General features: G+C 39.7%; 1 protein-coding gene across 1 annotated transcript in view; it reads left to right on the top strand.

Moving 5' to 3' along the window:
• LOC122815573 (protein mono-ADP-ribosyltransferase PARP12-like) overlaps positions 1-27,301 on the top strand; it is a 1,647,737-nt gene that overhangs the window by 1,095,082 nt on the left and 525,354 nt on the right. The window contains exon 9 of the mRNA XM_044088182.1: positions 17,812-17,908. Coding sequence (XP_043944117.1) covers positions 17,812-17,908 — 97 coding nt within the window. The remainder of the gene's footprint in view (positions 1-17,811; positions 17,909-27,301) is intronic.

Below are 27,301 nucleotides of genomic sequence, written 5' to 3'. Positions count from 1 at the left end.
GTTAAGAGAGTCAAAGGCTTTGTCTATGTCAAAACTTATTATGGTCAATTCATTTTTCTTTTTGCTTGCTATATCTATTAAAGAGAAGAGCCACATTATGTTGGCTTGAACTTTTCTATTTTTTTATAAATATCTGTTTGGTCATTATCTATCGGTTCAGAGAGGATAATGTTTAACATGATTGCTAGAATATCCATAAAAATTTTACAATCTATGTTTAGTAAGGAGATAGGTCTATAGGAAGAGTGATATGTGGACTCCTTGTCAGTTTTTAAAATATGAGAAACAAGAGAATATATCCATGATGGTGAAACATTAGATGTGTTTTTGACTTCTTGAAATGTATTGAACAAAATTCGTAGTATGTTGTCTAGTAAAATTTTATTTTATATTTTTCAGGAATCAGACCATCTAGCCCTGACACTTTATTGGTTTTTAAATTATTTATTTAGCCCTTTAATTCTTTAAAAGTAAAGGCTTTATCATTTTTGACAATATTTTCATTAAGATAATTTCTTTTGAATATTCTCTTTTAAAAAGTTATCTAAGATTTTGTTGTCAGTTGTACTTGGTTCAGGGCTATTTATATTTTCATAATGTTTCTTTAAGCAGTGTAGTATGTTTTTCATGTCTGACACTTTTATTTCTTCTCTTGTTCTCCATATGTGTATATATATATATATATATATATATATATATATATATATATATATATATATGATTTATTTTATATGTTTTTTCTCATTTAAGTATTTTGATCTTATTGCAATTTTATGTGAACTTTAGGTGCAAGATTTAATTTCAGGTTGTCAATTTCATTCTGAATATAGGTTAGCCTTTTGTCCAATTCTTTTCTTTTTAACAAGTACCATCTTTAATTTTCCCATGTAAGATAACCTTTAAGGTATCCTACAAAATCATATCCGATACCTCTCCATTATTATTTATTTCCATAAATCGGTGTATTTCAGACAGAATCCAGTCTTGAAAGCCTTTTATTTATGTAATAAAAGCTGGAATTCTCTGCCAAATGTTTAAGACCTCAGTATGAAAAGTTATATTAAAAGTAATAGCATTGTGGTCTGACAAGGGGCAGGGTACAATCAATATCTATTTTTGATAGTAAAGAACTAGTTACTACTACTTTGTCAATATTAGTCTGTGTGCCAAACCTATATGAATAGTGAGAAAATTTTAGGGAAGAGTGTAATTTTATATCGTATGCATCTTTTAAATTCCTTGAAGTGATACAATTGTTTAAGTGCCTTGCTGTAGGGGAAACTTTAAAGAATTTAGTAGTTGTGGTTTCATTAGGAGATAAAACACAATTAAAATCACCTGCTAGAATGAATAGAAAGTCATGATGTCTAAATATCTCTTTATTATTTTTGCACCAATTCCAGGAATCCAGTAAGAGTTAATGAGAATATAAAACTTTTTTCCAAGTTTAGTTACCACTAACCCTAAGATACCATCATTATCTGTGTAAGAGTCTTTAATCTCAGGTAATTGTAAGCCTTTTTTCCATAGTATTAGCATACCCCTTCTTTTATGTTTAAATTGAGAGCTGATCAATGTTACATAATCTTTTAGAAATAACCTGTTTATATCTTGCAATATTACGTGTGTTTCTTGAAGAAAAACTGTATCTGCCTTATGCAAGGAAAGATATTTGTTAACACTACCTTTCTTTATAGGATTATTTAGCCCATTTACATTTAGAGACAGAAATGTATATGTTGACATTACTTAACACATTGTGTATTAATGCAGTACTTAATAATGATCTCCTATGATAGTTCTAAGACAATTTAAAATGTCATTTGTTATGGACAAGTTTTTAGTAAACAGCATAATGTTCTCAACATGTATATTATAAACCCTCTGCATGGAAACTTGTGTTCCTGGCTTATTATGTTCTCCATGTAAGCCACAAATCTGCCAACCCATGACATCTAGTGGCAACTTTCTACTACTGCATATAAAATAAGAATTGGAAAAAAGAGAAATAAGAAAAGAGAAAACAGACAAAAATATATATATGTAAAAAAGAGAAACCTAGTTAATATATTTGACTATACATATTGTAAAGTAAAATAATTATTTAACATATCAAACAGTACCTTCTGTTACTTATTATAGCAATAACCCACGCCTGGGTGTGGGTAATACTGGATTTACCCACGGTTGGCGTGGTTTGGTCCCGAGGGCGAAGCAATTGAATTAAAACGGCCATTTTCAGACTAAAAGCTTGCTTTAACATTTAAATATATGCTACAAGTGAATTAAAACAGCAACTGTCAGTCTAAAAAAATCATGCTTTAACATTTAAACATAACAGAAGTTACTAAATCATTTCATTAATCAGTCATTTGTAAATTCAGTGTAAGTAGTAATAGCACACAGCTCTTACCACCAAAATATAGACTTATGTTTTAGCCCCATATAAAGTCATATTTTTAAAGTTATTTAAAATATTCAAACTATGTGAGACAATTGTGAAGTACTATTAAGAATAAATGCCACTATATAGTGGTTGCACATTCATATACACATCTTTAAAGAACGATACTTAACTAGGATATTTTATGGGGTTTCTTATAGCTAATTTAGAGTTATTTATAAGGTTTTCAATGGTTTATGTATTAAAGTTCTTAATGATGATCTTCGTGTTTCACTGTTGCAGTCATCACATTTGGGTTATCCCTGCCAGGGTAGCCCTCGGCCGGCCCGAATACCAGAGGCTTAGTATTTCTGCGTCAGTTGCTGTCGCTTCAGAACTGATGTCAGGTCATCAGTAGTGTAAAGTAAGGCAGCCGACACCATTACATCAGTCTTTCTTGCCGCGGAGCCCGAAGCAGAAGCAGCTCGCGTGAGTGCCGGTCGGCCGCTACCTGAGTTTCGTCTTCTGAATTGAAGCTGAAGTCTTCTAAAGGTAAGTACCCTGCTGGGGATCCTTTTTTCTTGCACTAACCAATGTCAAAAAAAGTTAACAGTTGTCTCACCTGTGGAAAGCAAATACCACACTGAGACTTTCATTTTTACTGTGTCACTTGCTTAGGCCCAGACCACGGTGTCCCTCACTGTCGCTTTTGCGCTTTGTTCAATGCCAGAACTATACGTCGTTGGGCCCTTATTGTAGCTAGATATTTTCACTTACAGTCCTCGAATTCCGATATGGCTTCAGTAAGCCATCCAACAGCAGATCTTCCGAAAAAACGTAAGGATAAAGACAGAGACAGATTGCACAGGTCCAAACCTACCAATGATGCTTCCGTTAAGCTAATGGTCAGTTCTCCAGTCCTCAGTGAGGCACTTTCACAGCCCCTGATGCCCGCTTCTGTGGATTCGCAGGCCACTACCGAGACCCTTTCGGAGTCCGGTATGCCACAAAACTCTTTTTCAACTAAAGATCCTGCGGTTGTCTCTCCCTTGGATGGGTCCAGAGCCACTGAGCAGTCACCGGCTTCCGAGGACGTAATTTGCACTATCGAGTCTCGACACAAACCAACAATTTCTTTCGTGTCTACCATTCTTTCAAATACTACCGAGTTTCTAAGGCCCAGAGTACAAACCACACCCAAGAAACTGACGACCCAATCTCAGCCACCTGCTTCCTTTCCTCAGTCTCAAATGCTTAAAATGGTGGAAGACCTTATCATGTTGATCAGGGGAAACCAAGCTACCCTTTCCAAAAGAAAAAGAGATCTGTCCCCAGTAGTTTTGTCTGAACAGGAGTCTGATGACTCTGATGCATCTGAATATGAAGACATGCAACCCCTCTCTGCTTATGAGGATTCTGATATAGAGGATTCCATTCCTTCAGCCTCCTCACCTGAGGACTTTTCCTTTGGGGAAACACTTCATACCTTAAGGGAACATTTCCAATGGGAATGTCAAGACTACCCTCAGTCTAAAAAGAGACTCAGAGAATTCTTAGATCTTCCACAGCACAGATTCCTGGCCATTCCCCCCAGTCCTGGATGTTGTAGACGATGTTTTCCGGGAATCCAGTTTGACTACTGACACCCTCCCTCCTGCACCCAGAAACCCTGACAGGTATTACAAAGTCCCTGACTCACACAAATTTCTTTTCAAAACTCCTACTGCTGACCCTGAGGTAATTTCTTAAGGGCCTAAAGGAACTAAATCAACCTCTGCTAAGAATCCCACTCCCTCAAATAGGGATTCCTGAGCACTAGACAGACGGGGTAAAAAACTATACACCTCTGCTACTCTTGCTATCAGAGCACTAAATTGTCAGTTGCATGTACTAATATTTCAGCAACATACCATGGAACTTCTCAAACAAAAAGTGACTTCCTTTCCTGCTTGTGCAGAATCTAAAGAGTTACAAGAGTTAAAGCATTTTGCAAGTCAAGTGACTAAGCACACCTTACACTGTGGTTTTGATGCCCTAGAAGCTTCTTGCAGGGCACAGTCACCGGTTCTGTCCTTAGAAGGTATGCATGGCTTAAGGAACACCCCTTGCTAGACCATGTTTAATCTAAATTACTGGATGCACCCTTGCACAAAGACAACTTATTTGGTACTAAGGCAGAGGAGGTCTAAAAAAAGATGGAAGAAAAAGATAAATCTATGCAGACAGTTAATGATTTCCGACAGGTCCAGCCACCCAGGTTCAGCAGGCATTGCCCCTCCAAGCACTGGTCCTTTCCTGCTCCCACCAGGTCAGTTCAGCCCAGACCCCGGGGAAGCAGACCCACCCAGACAGCAGCCACAGGGAATGCATAGATTTAAACAGTGGAATTCCTCCCCTTCAAAACCAGGGAGTTCTAAGCCAACCCCTCATGGTAAGAACTCACAATGACTCTCCTCTCCCACCCCTTCCCTCTGCCCACCTTCACTTACCCCTAGGAGGAAAACTCTCCTTTCACGCAAGCACCTGGGCCACCATTACCAATGACCACTGGGTCCTCAACATAATGTCCCAGGGATACAAAATTTCTTTCCACACTCTTCCAACCCCAAAAGGGTTCCCAGATCTACTTCCAAACCAGTGGGCAGAGGCTAAAATGCAAGTTCTTTCCCTGCTCTCTATGAGGGCAATAGAGCATGTTCCTGCAGAACAGATAGGGCAAGGTTTCTACTCCAGACTTTTTCTGGTACCCAGAAAAGAGGGCTCCTGGTGCTCCATCCTCAATCTATCCATTCTAAACACCTTCCTGGTGATACCACAATTCAAAATGCTCACCCTCCAGCAACTGCTACCCATGCTCTCCAAAGATGCTTGGCTAGCCACCCTAGACCTAAAAGAGGCCTATCTCCACATTCATATCAGGGAATCATGCAGGAAATATTGTTTCAGGGCAGGCTGTCTGCACAGCCTTCTCTATGTCTCATCCTGGATTACCTAGCTGACCTGCTACACAGTGGTCTCTCTTTCTCCTCTATTAAAATTCATGCCTCTGCTATCATTTCCACACTGAGCAGCCCCTTTTCTCACACCCTCTGATCAAACAATTCCTAAGAGGATCCAGCTACTTGAGGCCACCAAGAAGAGCACCTACCCCAGCTTGGGACCTTAACTTTGTGTTGGAAAAGCTCGCCCTGCCCCCCCTTTGAACCAGCATCTTCAGCAGAGTTAAAATATCTCTCCTGGAAGATAGCTTTTCTTCTGGCCATCACTTCAGCCAGAAGAGTCTCTGAGCTACAAGCACTCATGGCTATGGAGCCCTTCATCATCTTCCATGCTGACAGGGTTTCCCTCAGGTCTAACCCATCCTTCATGCCCAAAGTGGTATCCAGTGTGGCTCTCAACCAATCCATTAATTTGCCCACCTTTTTCCCTCACCCACAAAACAAGGGGGGAAGGATCCTGCACTCTCTAGATGTGCACAGACAGCTCAGATTCTATCTAGGCAGGACTAAATCATTCAGAAAGTCTGATCAATTACTGGTTAGCTTTGCTGCAGGGGCAGAGGGCAAAGCCATCTCCAAACAAACAATTTCCAAATGGATAGCACACTGCATCCATTTCTGTTACAAGCAACATGGAAAACCTCCCCCTAAGGGGGTCAGGTCTCACTCCACCAGAGCAGCCTACACCTCTGCAGCTTACTTCAGAGTAGTCCCCACCAAGGACATCCTGGAGGCTGCCACCTGGACATCTGTTCATACTTTCACCAAGCATTACCACTTGCCTATCTTCTCCAAATCTAGGGCAGGCTTTGCCACTGCAGTCTTGCAAGGCATCCTAGCCAGCTTCTAGTCTCCTTGACTGCCTCCACCCTTTTCCTCAGCTTTGGGAATCAACCCAAATGTGATGACTGCAACAGTGAAGCATGAAGAACATAGTACAGTTGTGTACACTTACCATAAATGTAGATGTTTGGGTGTATTCACTGTTGCAGTGCTGGTTTCCGTTCCTCTATCCCCCCTTCTTTCTCTCTATCTCCTTACAAGGCACATATTGGTGTTTACTTTCTACTGGTGGGGTTCTTCCACCATAGCCTGGCTCCCTATTTCGGGGCTCCTGACAGTTAGGGCAAGAAAAAACTGATGTAAAGGCGTCTGCTGTCTTACTTTATACTACTGACGACCCAACGTCAGTCCTGAAGCGACAGCAACTAACACAAAAATGCTAAGCCTCTGGTATTCAGGCCGGCCGAGGGCTACCCTGGCAGGGATAACCCAAATATGATGACTGCAACAGTGAATACACTCGTACATCTACCTTTATGGTAAGTGTACACAACTGTACTTTTTTTAAACTGTAAAGAGATAAAATGCATTGCCTTTTTTGAGTGATTCCAAGGAGAATTATAAACAGCATATTGTTAAATATTATAGATTAAGTTTATAGTTATTTATTTGTCTCTGGACTTTTTCATCTCCTTCACAGACCATTTATTTTATGATGTTTGCCTTATCAATGTAGTACTAGTGTCCATTTGTTCTAATGTATTCATTAAGTTTTTCTGCTGTCCAAAAGTGTTGGCTTCTTCAGGAGTCTCAAAAGTCTTTTTCTCTTCTGGTAAGAAGTCTTATTTTGTCAGGAAACATCAGTTGTAATTTAATAGCAGACTTTTTTAGTGTTTTTTTATAAGGGGGGATACATTCCTTCCTTTTTGAGATTACAGCAGAAGGGTGGTCATTATCAAATCTGATTACCTGGTGGGAGGGAGAGAGAGCCCAGGCAGATTATAAAATACGATCTTTATCTTGACTAGATATAAATTTCACAATGATGGCTGTTGGATGAATATTTTTAGTGTTAGAAGTGGCTGTAGTTAATGATCTGTGGGCTCTCTCAATACCGAAAGAAAAAGCTTCCAGTACAGTTAAAGTTTTAGGGAGCCATGCAGTTAAAAAGTTCACCATATTATCTCCTTATGTTCTTTCTTGTATGCCATAAATTCTGATATTATTCCTTCTGGACCAGTTTTCCAAGTCATCAGTTTTGTTAATAAGTCTATTATTTTGCTGTAGAAGGAGCTCAGTATATTTTCTCCCTCTATTAATCTGCAGTCATTGTCAGGCAGTGACTCCTCCACTGTTGCAATTTGAATCTTTTGGTGTTTCAAGACATAGGTGGCTGCGGTGGTGCAGTGGTTAGCATTGCTGCCTTATAGCAAGAGGTTTTCCAGTTCGATTCTTGGCTGCGGTGCCTTCTGTGCATGGCCTCCCTGTGGTTGTGTGGATTTTCTCCAGGTGCTCTGGTTTTCTTCCAAAGACATGCTATAGGTGAATTGGCCCTAGCTGTGTGTGCTTCTGTGGAAGGTTGGGGGCCAGGCTGTCCACTTGGCACCATAAAACTCCACTGCCAGTATTTCTGTGGACTGTTGCTCCACTGTGGCAACCCCTAACCAGGATAAGATGATGATGGTGTTTCACAACATCTTTTAACAGTTCAAACTCTAAGTTCCAGTTTGTCTATTTTCAGCATCAAATCCTGAATATTTGTAAGAAGTGAATGTAGTTCTTTTTCATGGAGTTTTCTTGCTGGGTAGACTTGACAAGCCTCATTTTCCTTCAGTTGTAATTCTTTCTTCTTCTTCTTTAAAGTACGACAGGAAAATGTAAAGATTATTGGTTGAAAAATAAACCAATAAAAAGCTTAAGATTCCTAGATTATAGATTAATCACTCTCCAGTGATTATTGGTGAATTTTATAAATAATCCAATCAGGAAATTTATAATACTACAGAGCAGAAAGTTTGTGCTACTTTCAGCTTGCCATCCAATCCACGCCCCCATTTTTTCAATGATTTTTGATTCATTAGCTTAACTTGGTGAAATGAATGGATTCCATACATACATGTGTGTATCTGTCCGTATATGTGTGTGTGTGTGTGTGTGTGTGTGTGTGTGTGTGTGTGTGTGTGTGTGTGTGTGTGTGTGTGTGTGTGTGTGTGTATGTGTGTGTGTGTATGCGTGTGCATGTGTGTGTGTGTGTGTGTGTGTGTGTGTGTGTGTGTGTGTGTGTGTGTGTGTGTATATATGTATATCTATGTATATATATATATATCTATGTATATATATATATATATATATATATATATATATATATCACAGGAAGAATCCCCGACAACGGTAAGTCAATTTATTATAGAACAGACTACATTCCCATTTCCATAATACACTCAAAAACCACATTAAAAAATGTATAGCAGGGGGGCAAGTCCGCCTGCACCCCCCATGTGCGGGGCAGGCCCCCCCACTTAAATATACCAACTCCAAGATCGCACTACAGTGAGGGAATGGGACTAACTCCCAGTCTGCACTACTCACCGTTGTCGGGTATTCGTTCTGTTGGCGAAGTCATCTCGTTGATGTGGTCGTCGGTTAACTGAGCTTTCGTCCCTCTGACATGGACCCATATATATATGTATATATATATATATATATATATATATATATATATATATATATATATGTATATATACTGTATATACACACACATATATATATATGTATAGATTATTTTATTTTTCATTTGTTAACCGGGATAGTCTGACTGAGCTATTAGCCCATTTTTAGCAGAGGCCCGAAGAAAAAAGCTCCAAAGAATACATACTTAGTACATATGTTATACAAAGTAGATATAAAACAGTAACAGTCATAATGAAAAATAGCAAAAAATTTGAAATTAGAATAATAGTAGTATAAGCTAAACATTATTATAAATTCTAACACACATATTGCAGAACAATAGGTACAATCCTTGAAAATATGGCAAGTAAGACAGGAAGAACAGAACAGCTAAAAAATAATAATAAATAAATGAATAAATAAATAATAAATAATGTGATCATGTATAGGAATGGAAAAATAGAATAGGAAGCAAAGTGGGAAGGAGGAAATTATCCAGGGGTGATACAGGTACAAAGCCAGTTATTGCGGAGGTGTTTTTTGAGTAGTTGTTTACATTTGATGATGGTGGAGATAGTGAGTATGTTATAGGGGATTTTGTTCCAGGTTTTTGCAATGTGATTGGCAAATAGAGAGTCACCAAAAGAGTTACTAGATTTGTACGTTTTTAGAAGTAGTTTGTTAGATGTGCGAAATGTACATGATGCGTGGTAGGGTTGGATTAGGTTTTTTAGTGATGGACAGTCATCTGGATGATAAACAATGTTATGGGCAATTTTCAGTTGATTAAGTGTTAGAAGATGTGGTAGTTCAAGCCAGTGAAGTTTTTTTAAGGGCAGTGCAGTGATGGACTCTATAGGGGAGGTTAGCAGCAAAATGAGCAATTTTATGGTAACAAGTCTCTAGTTTGGAAAGTTCTGATTTTCTAAGGTTTATGAAAATGGGGGAGGCATATAGAAGTGTGGACAGAAGGTGGGTTCTAGCTAGGGCCAGTTTAGTGTGAGAGGTAAGGAAAGTTCTGGACCTATATAGGCAGCCAAGTTTCATATGTATTTTCTTGGCAGTTAAGGCTATGTGTTTGTCATATTTTAATGAGCTGTCTATTGTGAATCCTAGAAGTTTAGTGTTGTCTATTGGTTTGATTTTGGTGCCGTTGGAGGAGAGGATATAAAGGGGGGAGGAGAGTTCCATGGATTTATTATGTGTGACAATCATAAGCTTTATTTTGTTGGGGTTTAGTATTCGTTGATTCTCCTTGAGATATAGTTCTATGTCTGAGAAGGCTTGTTGTGTTTTGAGTTGCAGTTCTTGATAGGAGGGAGCTGTACAGATGACTGTAGCGTCATCTGCATATTGTACTATGGTAGCGTAAGGGGTAGCGGAGTTAAGTTTATATGTAAAGGTGGAGAAAAGTAAGGGTCTGAGTATTGAACCTTGTGGGACACCAGTAGAAATGGGTAGAACAGGTGATAAGTCATCAACTCACTTGACAGCTTGTCGATTATCTCACAGGTGTGTGTGTGTGTGTGTGCGTGTGTGTATACCTTCTTAAAATGTAAGGTTCTGAAATTTTCTTTTTAGTTTACTATATTTCTATTTTAATATTTAAATTATTAGAAGCATATATGTGTGTGTATGTGTATGTCTGTGAAGTGGATTTGGCAGTGTGTGTCTGTGTGTGTGTGTGTGTGTGTGTGTGTGTGTGTGTGTGTGTGTGTGTGTGTGTGTGTGTGTGTGTGTGTGTCTGTGGAGGGGTGGGGTTATTATGTATGCAGTGGATTTACAGTGCATGTGTACATAATGTTATCTTGATGCTGATGACCTTCCCACCATGTACATCTGCCACTGTATATGAAGGAGTGTACTTGTATGTGCTTGAGAGATGAGTGTGGGTATGGGTGTGTGTGTGTGTGTGTGTGTGTGTGTGTGTGTGTGTGTGTGTGTGTGTGTGTGTGTGTGTGTGTGTGTGTGCGTGTGTGTGTGTGTGTGTGTGTGTGTGTGTGTGTGTGTGTGTGTGTGTGTGTGTGTGTGTGTGTGTCTGCGTGTATGGGTCTACTTTGACCCATCGAAATAACATTTAAGCGAAAATCAATTTCACTAGTCTGGTTTCGCAAAAAGTGTTTTTCTCTGGAAATGCACTTTCACGAAACTACAGTTCACTGAGGTTCTTGTTGGAGATCGCAGTACAGTGGGTATAAGAGAATTTTTCCTTTGCCCCACTGTAATGCAGTCTCAGAGTTGGCATATATTAGTGGCGGGCGTGTGGGGGGGTGGAGGGTGGCTTGCCCCCCTGCATAATTTAGTGTAGTGTATTTTTTTGTGTGTTTTTTTATTTCTTCGGTGTACTGTAGTTTCATGAAAGTCCATTTCCGGGGAAATGCACTTTCACGAAAGTGGACTAGCGAAACTGAGTTTCGCTGAAACGTTATTTCGATGGGTCAAAGTAGACCCGTATTTATACATCCTGGATTTAGGGTGTAGATGTGCAAATCTCTGTACTAAAGTTGATGACTTTTCCATATGTATAGGTCACTATAATATGAAGGAACGTGCCTTTTTGAGCTAGGTAGATGAGAGTGAATTGTATGCTGCAGCTGTAATCTTGCTGTCTTGGTGACCTGGAGATTTTTGTCTGGTTAGTTGAATAGTGCCATTGTGTAGGAACGTAGCTTCCCTGTAAGCCACGGTGCGTGCGCATGACTGTGAATTATGTAGGCACTGTTTGCTCCTCTTTATGCTGGAGTAGTAATTTACTTTTGACGTGTACACAGTTTGTCCACTTAATTTTTCACTGGCTAGCTGTGTGGTTATGCCTGGGTCATACATAGGTTATTTTAGGGTTTTTTTTGTTTTGTTTTTTTTTTACCAGTACACTGGCACTACACAATGCATGCCATCAGCAGGACTGCTTTTCTTCCCTACATCCCTTTCGGAAGACAAAAGAACTGGATTTCCTTCTTGTAAATACCTGAGGAATTCTTTTTCTTCCTTTCATAGGGCACAGCTGAGAAAGTCTGTAGTGTGAAGTCTTTAGGTTGAAAAACACTGAAGAGGGCAAGTTTTTATTGGTCCTGTTATAAACTGGTGGAATTAATGAATATGATTACCTTAAAACAGGGCCACCTGAAACTGGGTAGGGGATAGCTGATAGAACATGGCTACCCCTTCCACTGAGGTGTCAGTCCAAGTCTTACTGAGGAGAACAGTCAACAGATCTCCCTCAGACTCCTTCTGCAGTCAATTGCAAATACTCAGCACAAGGGCCTCCCTATCATGGTAAGGTTTCATCATGTTAACATGGTACAATTTGTACCCCTGCCTCCTGCCTAGCAGTTCTACCATGTAGTTAACATCCCTGACCTTCCTTACCACCTTGTAGGGTCCCTCACAAGCTGCCTGCAGCTTGTTGTGTCTGACAGGATTGAGAACCATTACCTGCTGTCCTACAGCATACTGTCTAGCTTGAGCATTCCTGTCATGTCAGACCTTTTTCTGCTGTTGGGATTCTGCCAGGTTCTCCTGAGTCAAGCCCATGAGTTCCCTGAGCCTTGTCCTAAGGTTTAGGACATATGCCACAACAGACTCCTTGTGAGATTCACACTCAACTTCCCATTCATCTTGTATTATATCTAAAGGTGCCCTCACCCTATGCCCATACAGCAACTCAAAGGGTGAAAAAACTGTGGATTTCTAGGGAATCTCTCTGTAAGGAAACAACAGATGGGGCAAATATTTGTTTCCATCCCTCTTAAACTGGTCTGCAAATGCCCATAGCATGGACTTGAGGGTAGAGTTTAACCTCTCAACAATAACATTAGTCTGGGGATGGTAGGGGGATATCTTTAGGTGCTTCACCCTACAGTACTTCCACAGACAACCCAGCAGGTCTGACATGAAACTGGCACCTCTGTCAGTCAGTATTTTTTTTGGGAAACCTACCCTGCTGAAATTCTCTAATAAAGCATTTTCCACCCTTTCTGCCTCTATGGAGGACAGAGCCACTGCCTCAGCGTATCTTGTAGCATAATCTGCTACCACTAGGATATACATTTTCCCTGTGGAACCTGGGGTACTCAGAGGCCCCACAATATCCATAGCTACCCTCTGAAATGGCTCCTCAATCAGAGGCAAACACATCAAAGGAGCTTCACCTTGTCTCTGGCTTGCCTACCTTTTGGCACTGCTCACAGATCTTGCAGTACCCTATTATATCTCCAGAAATCTCAGGCCAATAAAAGTCCTGTATAATACGTCGCCTGGTATGTTTTATGTCCATATGACCTGCAAAGGGAATATCAAAAGCTATGGCTAGAAGTGGCAGATGGTAGGCTCTGGACACTATCAACTGCTGTATTCTCTCACCCTCTAACCCTCCCTCAGGGATCCACTTTCAATACAGTAATCCTGTGTCCCAGTATACACTTTGCCTCTCCCAGGCCTTGTGATGTAGGGTCTGAGAGCTGAACCTGTCTCAGCTCTTTCTTTGTAACCATTCCCAGCTCCTCTTCCACAGGAAGTCTGGAATTCTCTGACAGTCATGCCTCACTGTCAGCCTGGGTACTGCTACTTACCTCTGCCCTTGCAGTCACTCTGTCCAAGGAAACTTCAGTACCCACAAGTAGCTGTGGCTCACCTTCACTCTTACTGCTACAGGGTAGCTGCATTCCTGAAGTAAACACCTCACCAGTCCTAGATGCAAGTGTGCAGTTTTTCTGGGTCTCCCCCAGGCTAGTAGACCCGCATGCTTGTCTCCAAGCCTGACTGCGTGCAACTGCATGCACATAGGGTATGGCATTATCAAAATCATTCCCTATCAGGACATTTGCATGGATATCCTCAAACAGACATGCTTGCTTGCTTCCTTTTCCACTCTCCCAGTCAAGGTGAGCCCTAGTCAAAGGTATTTGGAATGGGGTCCCTCCTAAAGCTCTGACTGGAATAGACTGCCCAAGGAAGTAGTGCTCCTCTGTAACCATTGCAGGTTTCACAATGGTTAGGTCAGAGGCTGTGTCTGTCTTAGCCATGGCCTTTTTCCCATTCACTAAGACAGGATATAACCTCTTGTGGTAGTTTGTACCCTTGTTGTCTCGAGACAACCTACTGTTGGCATTTTGTCATTCCCACTTACTGGCTCTCCCACCTTTTGTTCCCTACCTTGCCTCTGTGGAAATCTATATGCTACATGGCCCCACTGGTTGCATTTAAAACATTTAACCATAGGTCCTGGACATGTAACTGGACTTGTGGCTTCCCCTTCTATTGGTGGACTCTGTTTGGGCAGTCTGGGCTGCCCACAATGGGTTCCTTTAGACCCATGAGCAGCACTGGATGTCCCTTTCATGTGCAGTGATGTCCTGCTTGCTAGGTATAGGTCTCGCTTCTTCCCATCCAACTCAAGTCTCTTTAACTCCAAACAGATTTTTAAGTCCTCTGTGGAAAGGTTGAACTGTCCATTTTCTGACAGTTGTACATCTCCATGGCCAGTCTGATTGTCCTCCTGGTTGCTATTCTCTGATGCAGCTTTGACTAAAGCTGCAATCATGTACAGTATTGCATTGTCTATTAGCTAACCAGATTCTCATGTCCTCAGGCAAAGTGCTAAGGGCTTGCTCCCTCACCAAAAGGTCTGCCAGCCCTTCAAAAGTGGTGACCTGACATCCACTCACCCATCTATGAAAATAAGTGCTTAATTCAGCAACATATTCACACACACTTTCATCCGCCTTGCGCCTGTGCTCACAAAACTTTTTTCTATAAACTTAAGGTGTTAACTTAAAACATTCTAGCACAGTTCTTTACAACATTATAATTTAAACAATCAGTGTCAGACAGTTTGGAAAGAACAGTTACAGCTTTACCATGGAGTAAGGGGGTCAGGAAATGTACCCAGAGCCCTTGGTCAACATTATACTGTTTACATATTCTCTCAAACATATGAATGAAACTATCAAAATTATCCACCTCTGTAAAATGTGGAAGAAATTTACTGACCTTTGTTGCTTCTGGGGTTGGATTACTTCCTTCCCCATTACCTCCATGACTCTGGTGAAGAGTCAGCATCTCCTTTTCATGTTGCCTCTGCCTCTCATTCTCCTCAGCCTGCAGACATCACAGTTTCACATTCTCCTCAGCCTGCAGATATCACGGTTTCTCATTTTCCTCAGCCTTCAGATGTTGCAGTTTCTCATTTTCCTCAGTCTGTAGACAACTCAGTCTCTCAGTTGCCTCTGTTTCCAAACGCTTGGCCTCCAACTCAGGTCTCTTTAAATCCAGACGGATTTTTTAAGTCCTCTGTGGAAAGGTTGAACTGTCCATTTTGTGAGAGTTGTACATCTCCATGGCCAGTCTGATTGTCTTCCTGGTTGCTATTCTCTGATGTAACTGTGACTAAAGCTGCAATCATGTCTGCTTTAGTCAGGTTGGCATGCACTAGTCCTGTAGCCTGGCACATTTCAACCATGTGAGTTCAAGTAAATATTGTGGGAAGAAATAGCCAGGGAATTGTTATGGCTAGGCTTGTATGGGCCCTAGGGCTGATAGCCTAGTACCAACCCTATGAACCTGTGAATCCATGAACCAACTGGCTCCTTATCAGCATGCCATACTCCTCTGCTGACACGCTTGCCTGCTCTCCCTGACTAACTAAGCTAACAAAAGAAATAAAACAATTGTGATATGACCTCTGAATGTTCACTGCATAGCTGATTAAGAGTACAAACACCTTCAGTGATCACTGTACATAAGCTACAGGAATTCAATATCCACACCACTACAAGCAAATTAATATGTGATGTGGCTATCTCACCACTATCAACTAAATGTGTGATGTGGCTATCCCACCAATGCCAAACAATTAATATGTGACACACCTGCACTGGTCCAGTAATCAAGGAGCCTCAATCCTCACCACTAGCACCAGTGAGGGACATCCACATTTGGAGGATGACAAGTACATACACCATAAAGTACAATTTCTCTTAAAAGCACACAGAGATCACAGTTCATCTGGGGCTGGTTTCTCTTTCTCTCTCCAGATCCCCAATAAGGCTCCCCACTGGCACAGCTATAGAGTTAAGATCTCATCCGAGTGGTCAAGCCAAAACCTCCAGCACCCTCTCTGTCCAACCAGTGCACTGTGTCCCTGCCCAAGTAGCTCACACACACACACACACACACACACACACACACACACACACACACACACACACACACACACACACATTGAGATTTGATTTATATATAAACACACAGAAACTCCTGGGGACGGCTGGCACAGGTTCACTAGCTATGCCACCTTCTGTCCAGACTATAAGGTAGAAATCACTGCCACCAACCACCCTTACTTATCAGCTACTATAAGGCCCTTCTCAAAGGGTGACCAGTTCTACTGTGTAATGTTACTATTATCCAAATGGTAAGTGTGACCAAGGCTAAGGCTATTTAAGAGTAGCCTGTACAGTGTCACCAAATACATATGGAAGTACGCCAAGAGCTAAAATATCTCTATAAACAAACCAGCCACAATTAAATGGTTTAAATATATTTAATAATAGATAATAAAAGCACAAGACAATACTCAATAACTCAACACAATGACAACAGAGTTCAGAATCACAGGAAATATTTTAAAACAACATTGCAGGACAGTCTCAAATGAATACAGAAAACATCTAAACTAATCTTTACTATATTCCTATCTATCTCTAAGAGAAATCACTGTACCTAAATAACTTACTTACAGAGCAAGACAAGTGCTGATGAGAAGATTTTGTCAGATCCAAAGACAAATACAAATGCACAGACTCACTCTCTGAAATATTTCTTAAATTACTATTAAACGTTTCTGCTGGGTTATCTCAGATTACATAATTCTTTGACACCCTTGCCTTCAGTTTCCAGGCTAACAAAACTTAAGTTAGCACCTCTGTGTCACAAATACTTATTTCTTAGAAGCTTGCCTGGAACTGGAAGTTGTAAAGCAGTTACACACTATTACCTTTGAAACCTGTAATTATTTCTGTTAGTATGAATCTATGAACCTATTTCTGTTTCCAGACAATAGAAAGAATTTCTAACTGCAGACATTCTGTCTTCTAGCTGCGGTAAACACAATCATAAAACTCTTTACTTGTCAACTTATTTTTGTAGAGTTTTGCAAGTTAATTCTGTTCTTTTCTAGTAGGGTACACTGTAGTTATATTCTTGAAGCTCAGCACATAACATACAGTTTTCTTACATTTGTAGGACAAGCATACAAATCATATTACTTTTCCCAAGTGACAGAGAATTATTTACAAAATTCCAGCTAGCTGGGCTGGCAGCCTTCACAGAGGAATACAGTAGTAACTTGTGTTCATGGAGCAATTTCTTGAGTGAGAGCAGGTCCATCTGGAATTATCTTTGTAGGAGAGTGTGGGAGTGGTCTTGATCTGAAGATATCCATGTTGTCTGTGATTACCAGAATTGGTAGCTGAGGGACAGAGTTTGAAATCCATACTCACTCCATTTAAGAAAACTGTCCCTTATTCAGTCAGTGTATGCTATACTATTGTTTCTTCTGGTGACAGATACATCTTATAATTTTATCTTGTTCCATTTTGTATCTGTCTTCATTTCCATGTACTCAGAATTTATGATTTCTGCTATAGTGACTTGACAAAACATTACAAATTTTTTCATCTGCATACATTTTTATTTGGCACACTATTCCACTTCCAACCACCACATCATCTTTTGTAAACTGCATTATTCATTCTTCTGTTATGTATAACTTCACTTTGGTTTTCTTCCTTGATGTCCTTGCTTTTATGGGCCAAGATGTACTATCTCCTCTGTTGCACATTTGTGTGTCTTGCTTGTGCCCCATCATACTGTTATTTAGTCATTGCATATTGTTGAATATAATTTGAATGTGAATTTTTTAACACTACTTATTTTTTGGATGTAAGACTGAAATTTTTCTATTTTCTGTTATAGACATGATACAAGAAAATAAATCCTTTCTAACTCAGAGGGAAGTACAGCGGAGACCAAAATATGTCTCTGCACAAGACTTGGAAAATATAAGAAAAAGGTATGTCCTGGGCAAAGAATCCTATACGTTTTACTCATGCCATTCCATGCCATTCCAGATAGACTTAAGATATTTTTCATAAGGTTATGCATTTGCCTTGAGTCACTTTTTTTTCACAATTTACAGCTGAGGGTACACTCCAACCATTTTGGGAATCTATATAATTAATGTATGTGTACATATGTATCATCTATCTATACACACTCATATATATATTCATATATGTGTGTGTGTGTGTGTGTGTGTGTGTGTGTGTGTGTGTGTGTGTGTGTGTGTGTGTGTGTGTGTGTGTATATATATATATATATATATATATATTTGCATCTGTATTTATATATATATATATATATATATATATATATATATATATATATATATATATATATATATATATATATATATAGACAGAGAGAGAGAGAGAGAGGTACTGATACAGGTAAGTATACTGATATATACGTTTGCAACAATAACATTGATGATATCACATAGTGACAGAAAATCTTACCGAATAAATCTTACTAATTCTATAAATATCAGCATTTACCTGTTGATACTTTAATTCAATATTTGCATACAGTTTTGTACTTTCAAACAAATAAATCAAACCGTAGAGCCCTACAGATAACATCTGACATGATAGAGGCTGCAGAAATTCTAGCAACACATATCCCCCTTCTTATAATAATGTACCCGATAGAAATCTGCCTTTCTCTGTTACATCTATGAGGTGGAGAAAATGCAACCCAGAATGTATTGCCAAGTGAATATCTTTCACACATCAGTGTTCACAAACATCAGAGTGCAATAGGAAACTGATCCACATGATGATGACCCAAGAAAAGGTGTAACCTCCTGTGCCATTCTTCAGCCAAATCATGTATGTAAGGCAAATCATTTTCTCATAATTCACATCCACTCAAAATTGAGGAGAAAACAGTAGAGGAAACCTGCCTCAAGCAGAGTTACAGCTACCAAATGGGCGAAAACATCCTAAATATAGCAATGTTCAAAATAAGTTGAAAAGTAAGCAGCAGAAGTTTGGAATTCTTCCTTCAAAGCAGCATAAATTGATGGAATATGCTCAGTTGGGAGAATGCTAAACACATTAATATACTTAACTTTTTGTGAGAAACACATACCAAAGCTATATAGCTCTGCCAATCCCAGATGCTAAATTGTATGCCAAATGTTCTTGGCAAAATAAAGTAGACAACTGAAACAACAGGAAAATTAAACCTGAGGTGTTTGCTTACAGTTGGCTCTAAAGCACATGATTAAGTTTAAAGGAGTCAAACAAAAAGAAATGTGCAACTTGAAGACACCATTCCAAAGCAAATTGCACCCCTTGTACACCTTACATGAGATCTACTCATATACCAAAAGCAAACTTTTTGTCACTTTGTTATTCTTAACTCCTATGTACACACCATACAGGTAATGCAGAAAAGAACCCAGTAAAAGGGGAGTTCCATCCACAGTCCTCACAAGTGTGGCACAGAAGTGGACTGAATTCTGTTCTGTGGTCAAAACCAGAATTTCCATAGCTCCAAAATCCTCAAGGGAAGCTAGTGATGACCCACGAATAGCTCAGTCCAGTGAGTTGTTTTTTGAAGTAGTCTTTGACACTGACCCGCATCCTTCATTGTAGATATAGTGACAGTTTGCCTTAGTGCATGTCTGAGATGGCATGGCTAAAGCAGCAGCACTAGCAAATAACCCATTCTACTTAAATTATCTCACAAGAGTAGTAACTACTCAATAATGACCTCTTCTTAAACCTCATCAGTAACCTGCAAGGCATCCACATCGTATGGATCTGGAAGGGGGATAATTGGAGAAATCGTGCAGCTTCTTCATGTACTACAGACTTGGTGACAGACCTTCCACAGCACTTATTAATACGGTTATATTTGCAACACCAATAATTATGGACAATCCTTCACTGCTCTAAAGTAAAGACATGGCCACACAAACCAGCAAGCAACCCCCAATGCTGCCTTTTATACATGGGATAACATGTTCCCTTTCACCAGTTGCATTACAGTAGGTAGCCCTCAGCTCAATCTTTACCAGAATATCCTATAGCATCATTGAAAACTATTTCAAACAGTCCTTTTAACTGCCAACATGGGGACATAATTCACCATGAAAAAAATAAAGACTAACTACCAATCCCACACAAATGCAATTGCTAATTTTAACAAACTCCTCCAACAATGCCTGGGGATACTAGGGACCGCAGCTGGGAACAACGTAATACAATAGTTGCCATTTATTATTAATTTAGTAATTTTGCAAATACCATAAAATCCATAAAAAACACTTTTGTTCAAAACAAATGTTAAACTTCTTCAGAATAAACTCTAAAAATGTTTCACACTCTTAAATAACCTAAAATCAATCATGTCTTCAGTTCTTAAAGAAACAACATATCATTGTATTCTAAAAAACACTCTTGTCTTAAAAAACAAGTACAATGTAAATCTTACTAGTAAATATTAAATGTAACAAATATATAAAAAAGTATATAAAAAGTGTATAAACAAGTAAATATAACAAACATAAAAAATGTACCAGCATATATTTAAATACTGTATGTAAGGTGTGTACAATTCATTTGTATTTTTTAAAAGAGACCAAGTCTTTTAATAAACAGCTGTGCACAAATGTTTAATCTTGTTAAAAGGTTGTTACAGCAAGTATATCATCATTCTAAACATAGTGTTGTTGTTATACATACTGGCGTTATCTGTGTTACATGAGAATAACCACTGCTGTTTAATTACAATTTGGCTGAATGTATCTTAAGTACTAGCGGGTATTGTCAGATGTTAATTCAAACCTGGGAGTCTTGTGGAATTTAACTTCAGTTGACACATTAACTTTCTATATTCCAGTCAGGTTTCTCATATCCCACCTCTGAGATCCTTGGAAATGCTCTCAAGATTAACAAAACTGATTTTTTTTCCATTTAATACAAACTACTGTGTGTTCATATAAGGAATTGTTAGTATTCTCACTTAGTATATTACAGCAATGCTTGTAGATTCTCTTATATGTTCATAGGTGTTCACTAGGCTAATGACCACAAGGGCCTTTTTAAGCCTAGCCATGCACCCCAAATCTCTGACAAGTTCTGGTACTCTTCATAAGTGTAAGCGAGGGCTTGGAAGATGAACCATTTAAAAGCATGGGCCTGGGAAATGAACCATTTACAGATTGCTTGTGTCCATTAGAGACATAGGTACCAAACCAGGGATGAATTTCCTGCTCCCCATCCAAATGTCCAAGCTGCACTTGAATTGGGTTAGGGAGGAACTCTGCTTCACATTGATGAGAAGCCTGTTCCAGAGATGGGGTAGTCTCGGGGATACATACCCATCTCTCCAGCAGGTACTATTTATATCACAGGCAAGACTTAAGTCTTTAGTTCAGGTAGTTCTGGTGCTGTTTGTTTTGTGGATATGCAGGTGGTCCATCAGAGTGTGGTCTGACAATGCCCTGTATGCCAGGCATATATCTTCCCTCAAAAGCCTGTAGGAGACAGAATACAGGGATAAGGCCCTGGTGGTATGCATAGGACATTTTACTTATGCCCTGTATTCTTTTAGTGAGGAACCTCTGTGGACGTTACAATTGTTGGATATGACTGGTTAGGTACATACCAAAGGGGGCACTGTACTCAATGATAGGTCTGACGAATGCTGAATATAGTGAAACAATGACTTCCTTGGACTTCAATCCCATACCTTTGCTTATAAGTTGTGCAGTGTAGAATGTTTCCTCACCACTGTAGACATATGATGGTCAAAGGCTAGATTGCTATGTGTGCCCCTAAGTCCCTGACTACTGAGTCAACTCTTAGGGTGTGTTGTGAATATGATAGTTATCAGGTGTGGATGATTTCAGAAAGGATACTATTATGCATTTCTTGTCATTTAGTTTTAGTCCATGGCTCTGACACCAGCTGTTTGTCTGTGCCAGCCATTCCTGAAGAACATTGTGTCAGTGTGAGATTGAATGACAGCCCTAATTTGCAATCATCTGCAAATTTAGTCAGCCAGAGACCATTGACATTGGCCTTGACTTCAGAGAAGTAAATGCCAAAAAGGAATGGTCCAAGGATTGATCCCTGTGGGACTGCACTTGTGATTGGCCTCTTTGTAGAGGTGGACTCCCCAGTTCTTATTTCCTAGGTACTATCTGTGAGAGAGTTGGCGATCCACCGGGTGACATGCAGGTTTGTACCTGGGTCTATATTATAAAGATGAAACATCAAAAGAGTGGACGCTCTTACATCGACCACAAATAATCAAAGCTACAAAACCTCGAATGGCTACAACAGTGATTTTTTTTTCCCAGGGGAAAAAATCACTGGGCCAACAAAAAAAAAATCTAAACACAAAATAAAGTAGAGGCTACACCTCCCCCACACCACCCAATATTGGGGGCTGTGCCCCCCTACTTAAATATACCAACTCCGAGATTGCACCACAGTGCAGGAAATGGCAAAGCCCTGACAATGGCCCAGTGATATTTTTCCCTGGGAAAAAAATTGCTGTTGCAGTCATTCAAGGTTTTGCAGATTCGATTATTTGTAGTCGATGTATGATCATTCGCTCTTTTGACATTTCTTCTTTATAATATAGACCCTAGTATCTAACCACTTGAGTTTATCAGCACTGCCTGAATGGGGTATTGTGTCAAATGCCTTGGTCAGGTCAAGGTAGGCATTGTAAAAAATTTTGCCCTCATCCATTGCTTTAATGACCTTCGCAAAGACGTCCACCAGGTTGAGAAGGCATGTCTTACCCTTGACAGTACCAAAGTGGGTTTGGTCCAGTGTCTGGAGGTTTAGTATATCACTTTTGATCATTTTCATGATAATTCTTTTCAGATAAGACTAGTGAAACTTATAGGTCTGTAGTTTCCAGGGTCTGAAGGTGGCCCACCTTTGCGCAGAGGGATGACTGTTGTTATTCTCCATTCATGAAGCACAAAGCCTGCTTGGAGGCTACAGTTAAATAGCAATTCCAGAAGGCCTGATAAGTCATGGTTCATGCTATTTAGAAGGCATCCTGGGATATTGTCTGGGCCCATTGTTGCAGTGTTCTTGACCTTAGACAGAGCATTATGGACCTGTTCTTTAGTGATAGCAGGGGGAGTTATATTTGATGTAATTTCCTGAGGGATGATTGAAGGGGAGAGAGGGGTAAAGTTGGAGCTGAACGTATTGGCCAGCAGGTTTGCTATATCCTCTGGCTCAGTATAAGTGGCTCCATTAACAATGAACTCTGCACACAGTTATGTAGTAGGCTTTGAGGTTGCAGACATAACCAAAGAATGCTTTATGGTTGGCCTTGTCTGGTAGGCCAAATTTAACTCAAATTTGGCTTTAGTAGACTATATTTGTTCTCTGAATTGTTTGTTTAGTTTGATGACAGTTTATTTGTCCTGCTGGGTGCTGCACATCCTAATTTTTGCCATGATTTTCTTCCTTCTGTTATACAGCCTATTGATTTTGTGATTCCACCACGGTGGCTTGTTTTTGAGTTAGATCTGTATTTCTTCCTGGCATGCACAGCTGCCTCTATGCAGCTGTTAACATGCTTGTAGAGGGTTTCTTTGAACAATTCTGCCTAGGCAGCAGTGTTCTCAGGGTCTTGACATTTTGCCAGGTTATCACTTAATAGCACGAAGTTAGCCTTAGAGTATTTCCTGAATATTCCAGGTTTAGCTGGGGGTCTAGGTTTTATTTTTACTTCAAAGGAGATAATTTTGTGGTCTGAGTTTACCAGGGAAAACATTACAGTCGGGGGTGTGCAGCACACTCTAATATTAATGAGGACCAGATCCAGTATGGTTACACCCCTGGTTGATGTATTGACAATCTGGTCCAAGGAGTTTGTGTTTACAAAATCCGGAAATATCTGTGCCTGTAAATTTGGTGTCATATAGGATTCACAGTTAATACTAGGGTAATTAAAGTCACCCATGAATATAATATTGGGTTGGATTGTGAGTATTTCCAATATGTTTAAATACATGGTGTGAAGAAACTGAAAACACTGTCATCTGTGTTAGCATGTTTGGTAGGAGATTTGTGCATAGACTCAGATTAACTTGCATTGTATCCCAGCATGCCTAATTGTGGAGATGAAAATATGTTTTAAAATGTTGAATATTTCCCTGTTTAAACAGAATGTTTAAAGAATCTGCCACTGCTTTGATGTACTGTATTTCTAACTGCACATGTTTGAGAGTGACATTCTAAAGTACAAACTGTGGAGAATCAGCTGAACAGTGAGTGACATCATTGGAATGTTCGTGGTTATTAAGAGATTATTTAAACAGCTGATTGACAGAAAATTCTTTTTTTTGCATCTGACTGTTATATTTTGAAATTAGAGAGTTGAGACTGTAGTTGGTCAAGTACTGAGCAGTTTATCAAGTACTGGGCAGTCAGTGGACACCAAGAAAAGAGAACACACCAAAAAAATGTAAGCCTGCCTTGGCCTTGCTATTATATCTTAGAGTAGATTAAGGAGTAGATTAAGGACAGTATTCATTAGTTAGAGCGGGAAAGCTTCGTTATTAGAGTTTTTTTCCTAGAATAATGGACTCATCCTGCAGTTTGATTTTACATTTCTGGTGATTGAAATCTAGTGTTTATTGAATTATTGATTTATAATCTTGCAATCATTTTACTAATTATTAAATGTTGTTTTTTTTCATTATTTTACATTGTGGCTGGAAACCAGTGTTTTTCTTTAGAGATTAGAAAGTACTTCTACCTGTTTGATACTTCCCAAGTCACCTCATAGACCTGGCTGTTCTGGTAATAGCTGTCATTTATTTTGATAGTTAATTTTTATAATTCAACACCCCTTTAGAAGGGCATGAAGACCCTCTGATTGGTGGCAGCATTACAATATTATTTTTGGAAAGAGACACAGCTGGAAATCTGTATCAGGCTTTCCCAGAAGTGTTTGGATGTATGAGATTTAAATTTACTTTGAATGTGTGTATCAGTGGTCCTAAACTGGGACACTTTGCTCTAAAGTGTGTAATAAGAAAATACATTTGGGTCGACAGAGGTATATAGTTTAGTCTCAGAAAATAGAGTGTGTTCCCTGTTGTACTCTTGGGGGAAAATTGTGAAATATTACTTCTGTTTAAGTGACAGTCTCATATTGGAGTCAGTAGTGAGGACTGAAGCTCCTTAGTTATTGACCCAGGAAAGTAAGGGATGTAATTTAATTGTTGGCAGTCTGGTGAGGTATTGGCTGGATGTCACACATGCGTTGGGTTCCCTGGGTCATAGAGGGGGACTTATAGCTTACAAAGAAGTGCTAATGGATTTTGCTTATGGTGATTTGAACATGGAGCAGCTCAAGCACATTGTCCTATTTTACCAGCCTTGAGGTATATTTATTTTTGATTTAAATTGAGACACCTCCACCTTTAGTCCCTCTCTGTGTGCTAGCTGGTCTGTGTGTGTGGAAGGCATTATAACCTTGCACTGTTGGTGTGCTCTTCATGACTTTAAACCATGTCTCAATGACCTTACAGAAATCAGCATTCTCTAGGGTGAAGAGAGCTTCTAGGCAGTGGATTTTTTTGTTTAGACTTTAAGCACTGAGCAGAAATACCTTGAGATTTTCTTGGTTTTGATTTGCTATGTCAGAAGTACTTTCAGTTTCACATTGCCTAAAAAAAGCACTATGGGGGAAGACAATGTTTTAGCTGATATTCGAAAGCCTAGAGGGTAAACATGCAGACCATCCCTGGCAAACAGCATAGTCTGTTGACAATCTCCTACCATGCTGACAAATATTGCACCCCTTTAGAATGATACCAGAAACTAAGCCAATTATTAAAGTCAATTATCTTTTGTTTATATTGTGGCATCATTCTTGGAGAAGGTAGAATGCTGCTCAATGCTAGGCTCATACCAGCCTGAGATGCATATTCCGAGAGCTCCATGATGTCTCTCTTCATATAGAGGTACATCTCCGGTCATTTGCTCCCAAAGTAAGCAGGGCTTTTCCATTTTCCCTGCATAGAATGCCTTGCAACCATAACAAATTGCCCCATTCATTACACAGTTGCTGCGGGATGCCATCATTTGGGATTTATGATGTTAGCCAGTGTCAAGACCTCATCCATCTGAACAAATGCAGATTGGTTACAATGTTCATATTTGGATGTACAGTATACCACCTTTCATTCAATAATCCTTTGTGGTCTGCCTAAACCATGTTTCTGAAAGTAGTACTTTAAGTTCATAGGTTCACTCATAGGTTCGTATAAGGTTGCATGCTAATGGCCCTAGAGCCCTTACAACCCTACCCATATTTATCCCTAGTTTCCCCAATTGCCGGTGATTAGGTGAGTGAAGTTCACAGAGGTAAGGGTCTATGGTAGTTATTAATGACTTCTTCTGACCAGGAGGGAGATGGACGCTACACCAGGGGTGAGATTGTAGTCACCCATTTATTGATCTAGGTTGCATTTTAAGACAGTCAGGGAGGGGCCTGTTTCACATGAATTGGAAGCTTGTTCCAGAGAAGTGATAGTCCCTAGGAGATATAGCTATATCTCCAGCATGACCTGTTCATGTCAGAGGCTAAGATCCCTAGCGTGAGTAACCTATGTGCAGTTTGATTTATAAATGTGTAGCATTTCCATCAGGGCTGGACCAGAGACTGCTCTGTACGTCAAGCACAGGTCACCCCTTAGCAACCTGTAGGAGACAGAATACAGTGACAGGGCTTTCAGTCCTTCGAGGTAAAACTTGTTTTGCGTTACCTATAATTTCTTGGTGAGAAACCTCTGTGGTCTCTCCAGTTGTTGCAGGCGTCTGGTGAGATACATGCAAAAGGGAGAATTGTCAATTACTGATCTGATAAAGATGATTATAATGGAATTATAACATCCTTATATCTAGATGTGATGCCTTTACTTACAAGATGTACCACACAGAAAGATTTCCTTACTACTGCGGATACGTGGTGGTCAAAGTTCAGGTTGCTATCGATCTGTGTACCCAATCTGTGTACCCAGATGCCATTCTTGTATATGAATCTCAGGTTTTCAGCCAGTAAAGAGAGAACATGCTTGCCCACCTTAAATATATTCAAATTGGACCTAATGATATCTTTAATCTATGATGTGTCTACCCTGTGTTGTACGATTGTTGCCCTGTTTAATACTTGCTAAACCATTTGGAGTACCAGACCAACAGACTCCTAAACTTTGTTAGTCTGTCTATTAGTAATTTGTGTTGCAAGACTGTTTAGTCCAAAACCCAGTAGTGGTCTGTATTTGCTCCTCCATTCATTGGCAGCTTCAGAAGTAGTGGTAGTAGCAAGTTCCCAAGGTAACCTCTTT

The sequence above is a fragment of the Protopterus annectens genome, chromosome 11.part0 (assembly GCF_019279795.1).
Source record: "Protopterus annectens isolate FY-2018-M chromosome 11.part0, PAN1.0, whole genome shotgun sequence".
Classification (NCBI taxonomy): Eukaryota; Metazoa; Chordata; order Ceratodontiformes; family Protopteridae; genus Protopterus; species Protopterus annectens.
This window is presented reverse-complemented; position numbering and strand designations above follow the sequence as displayed.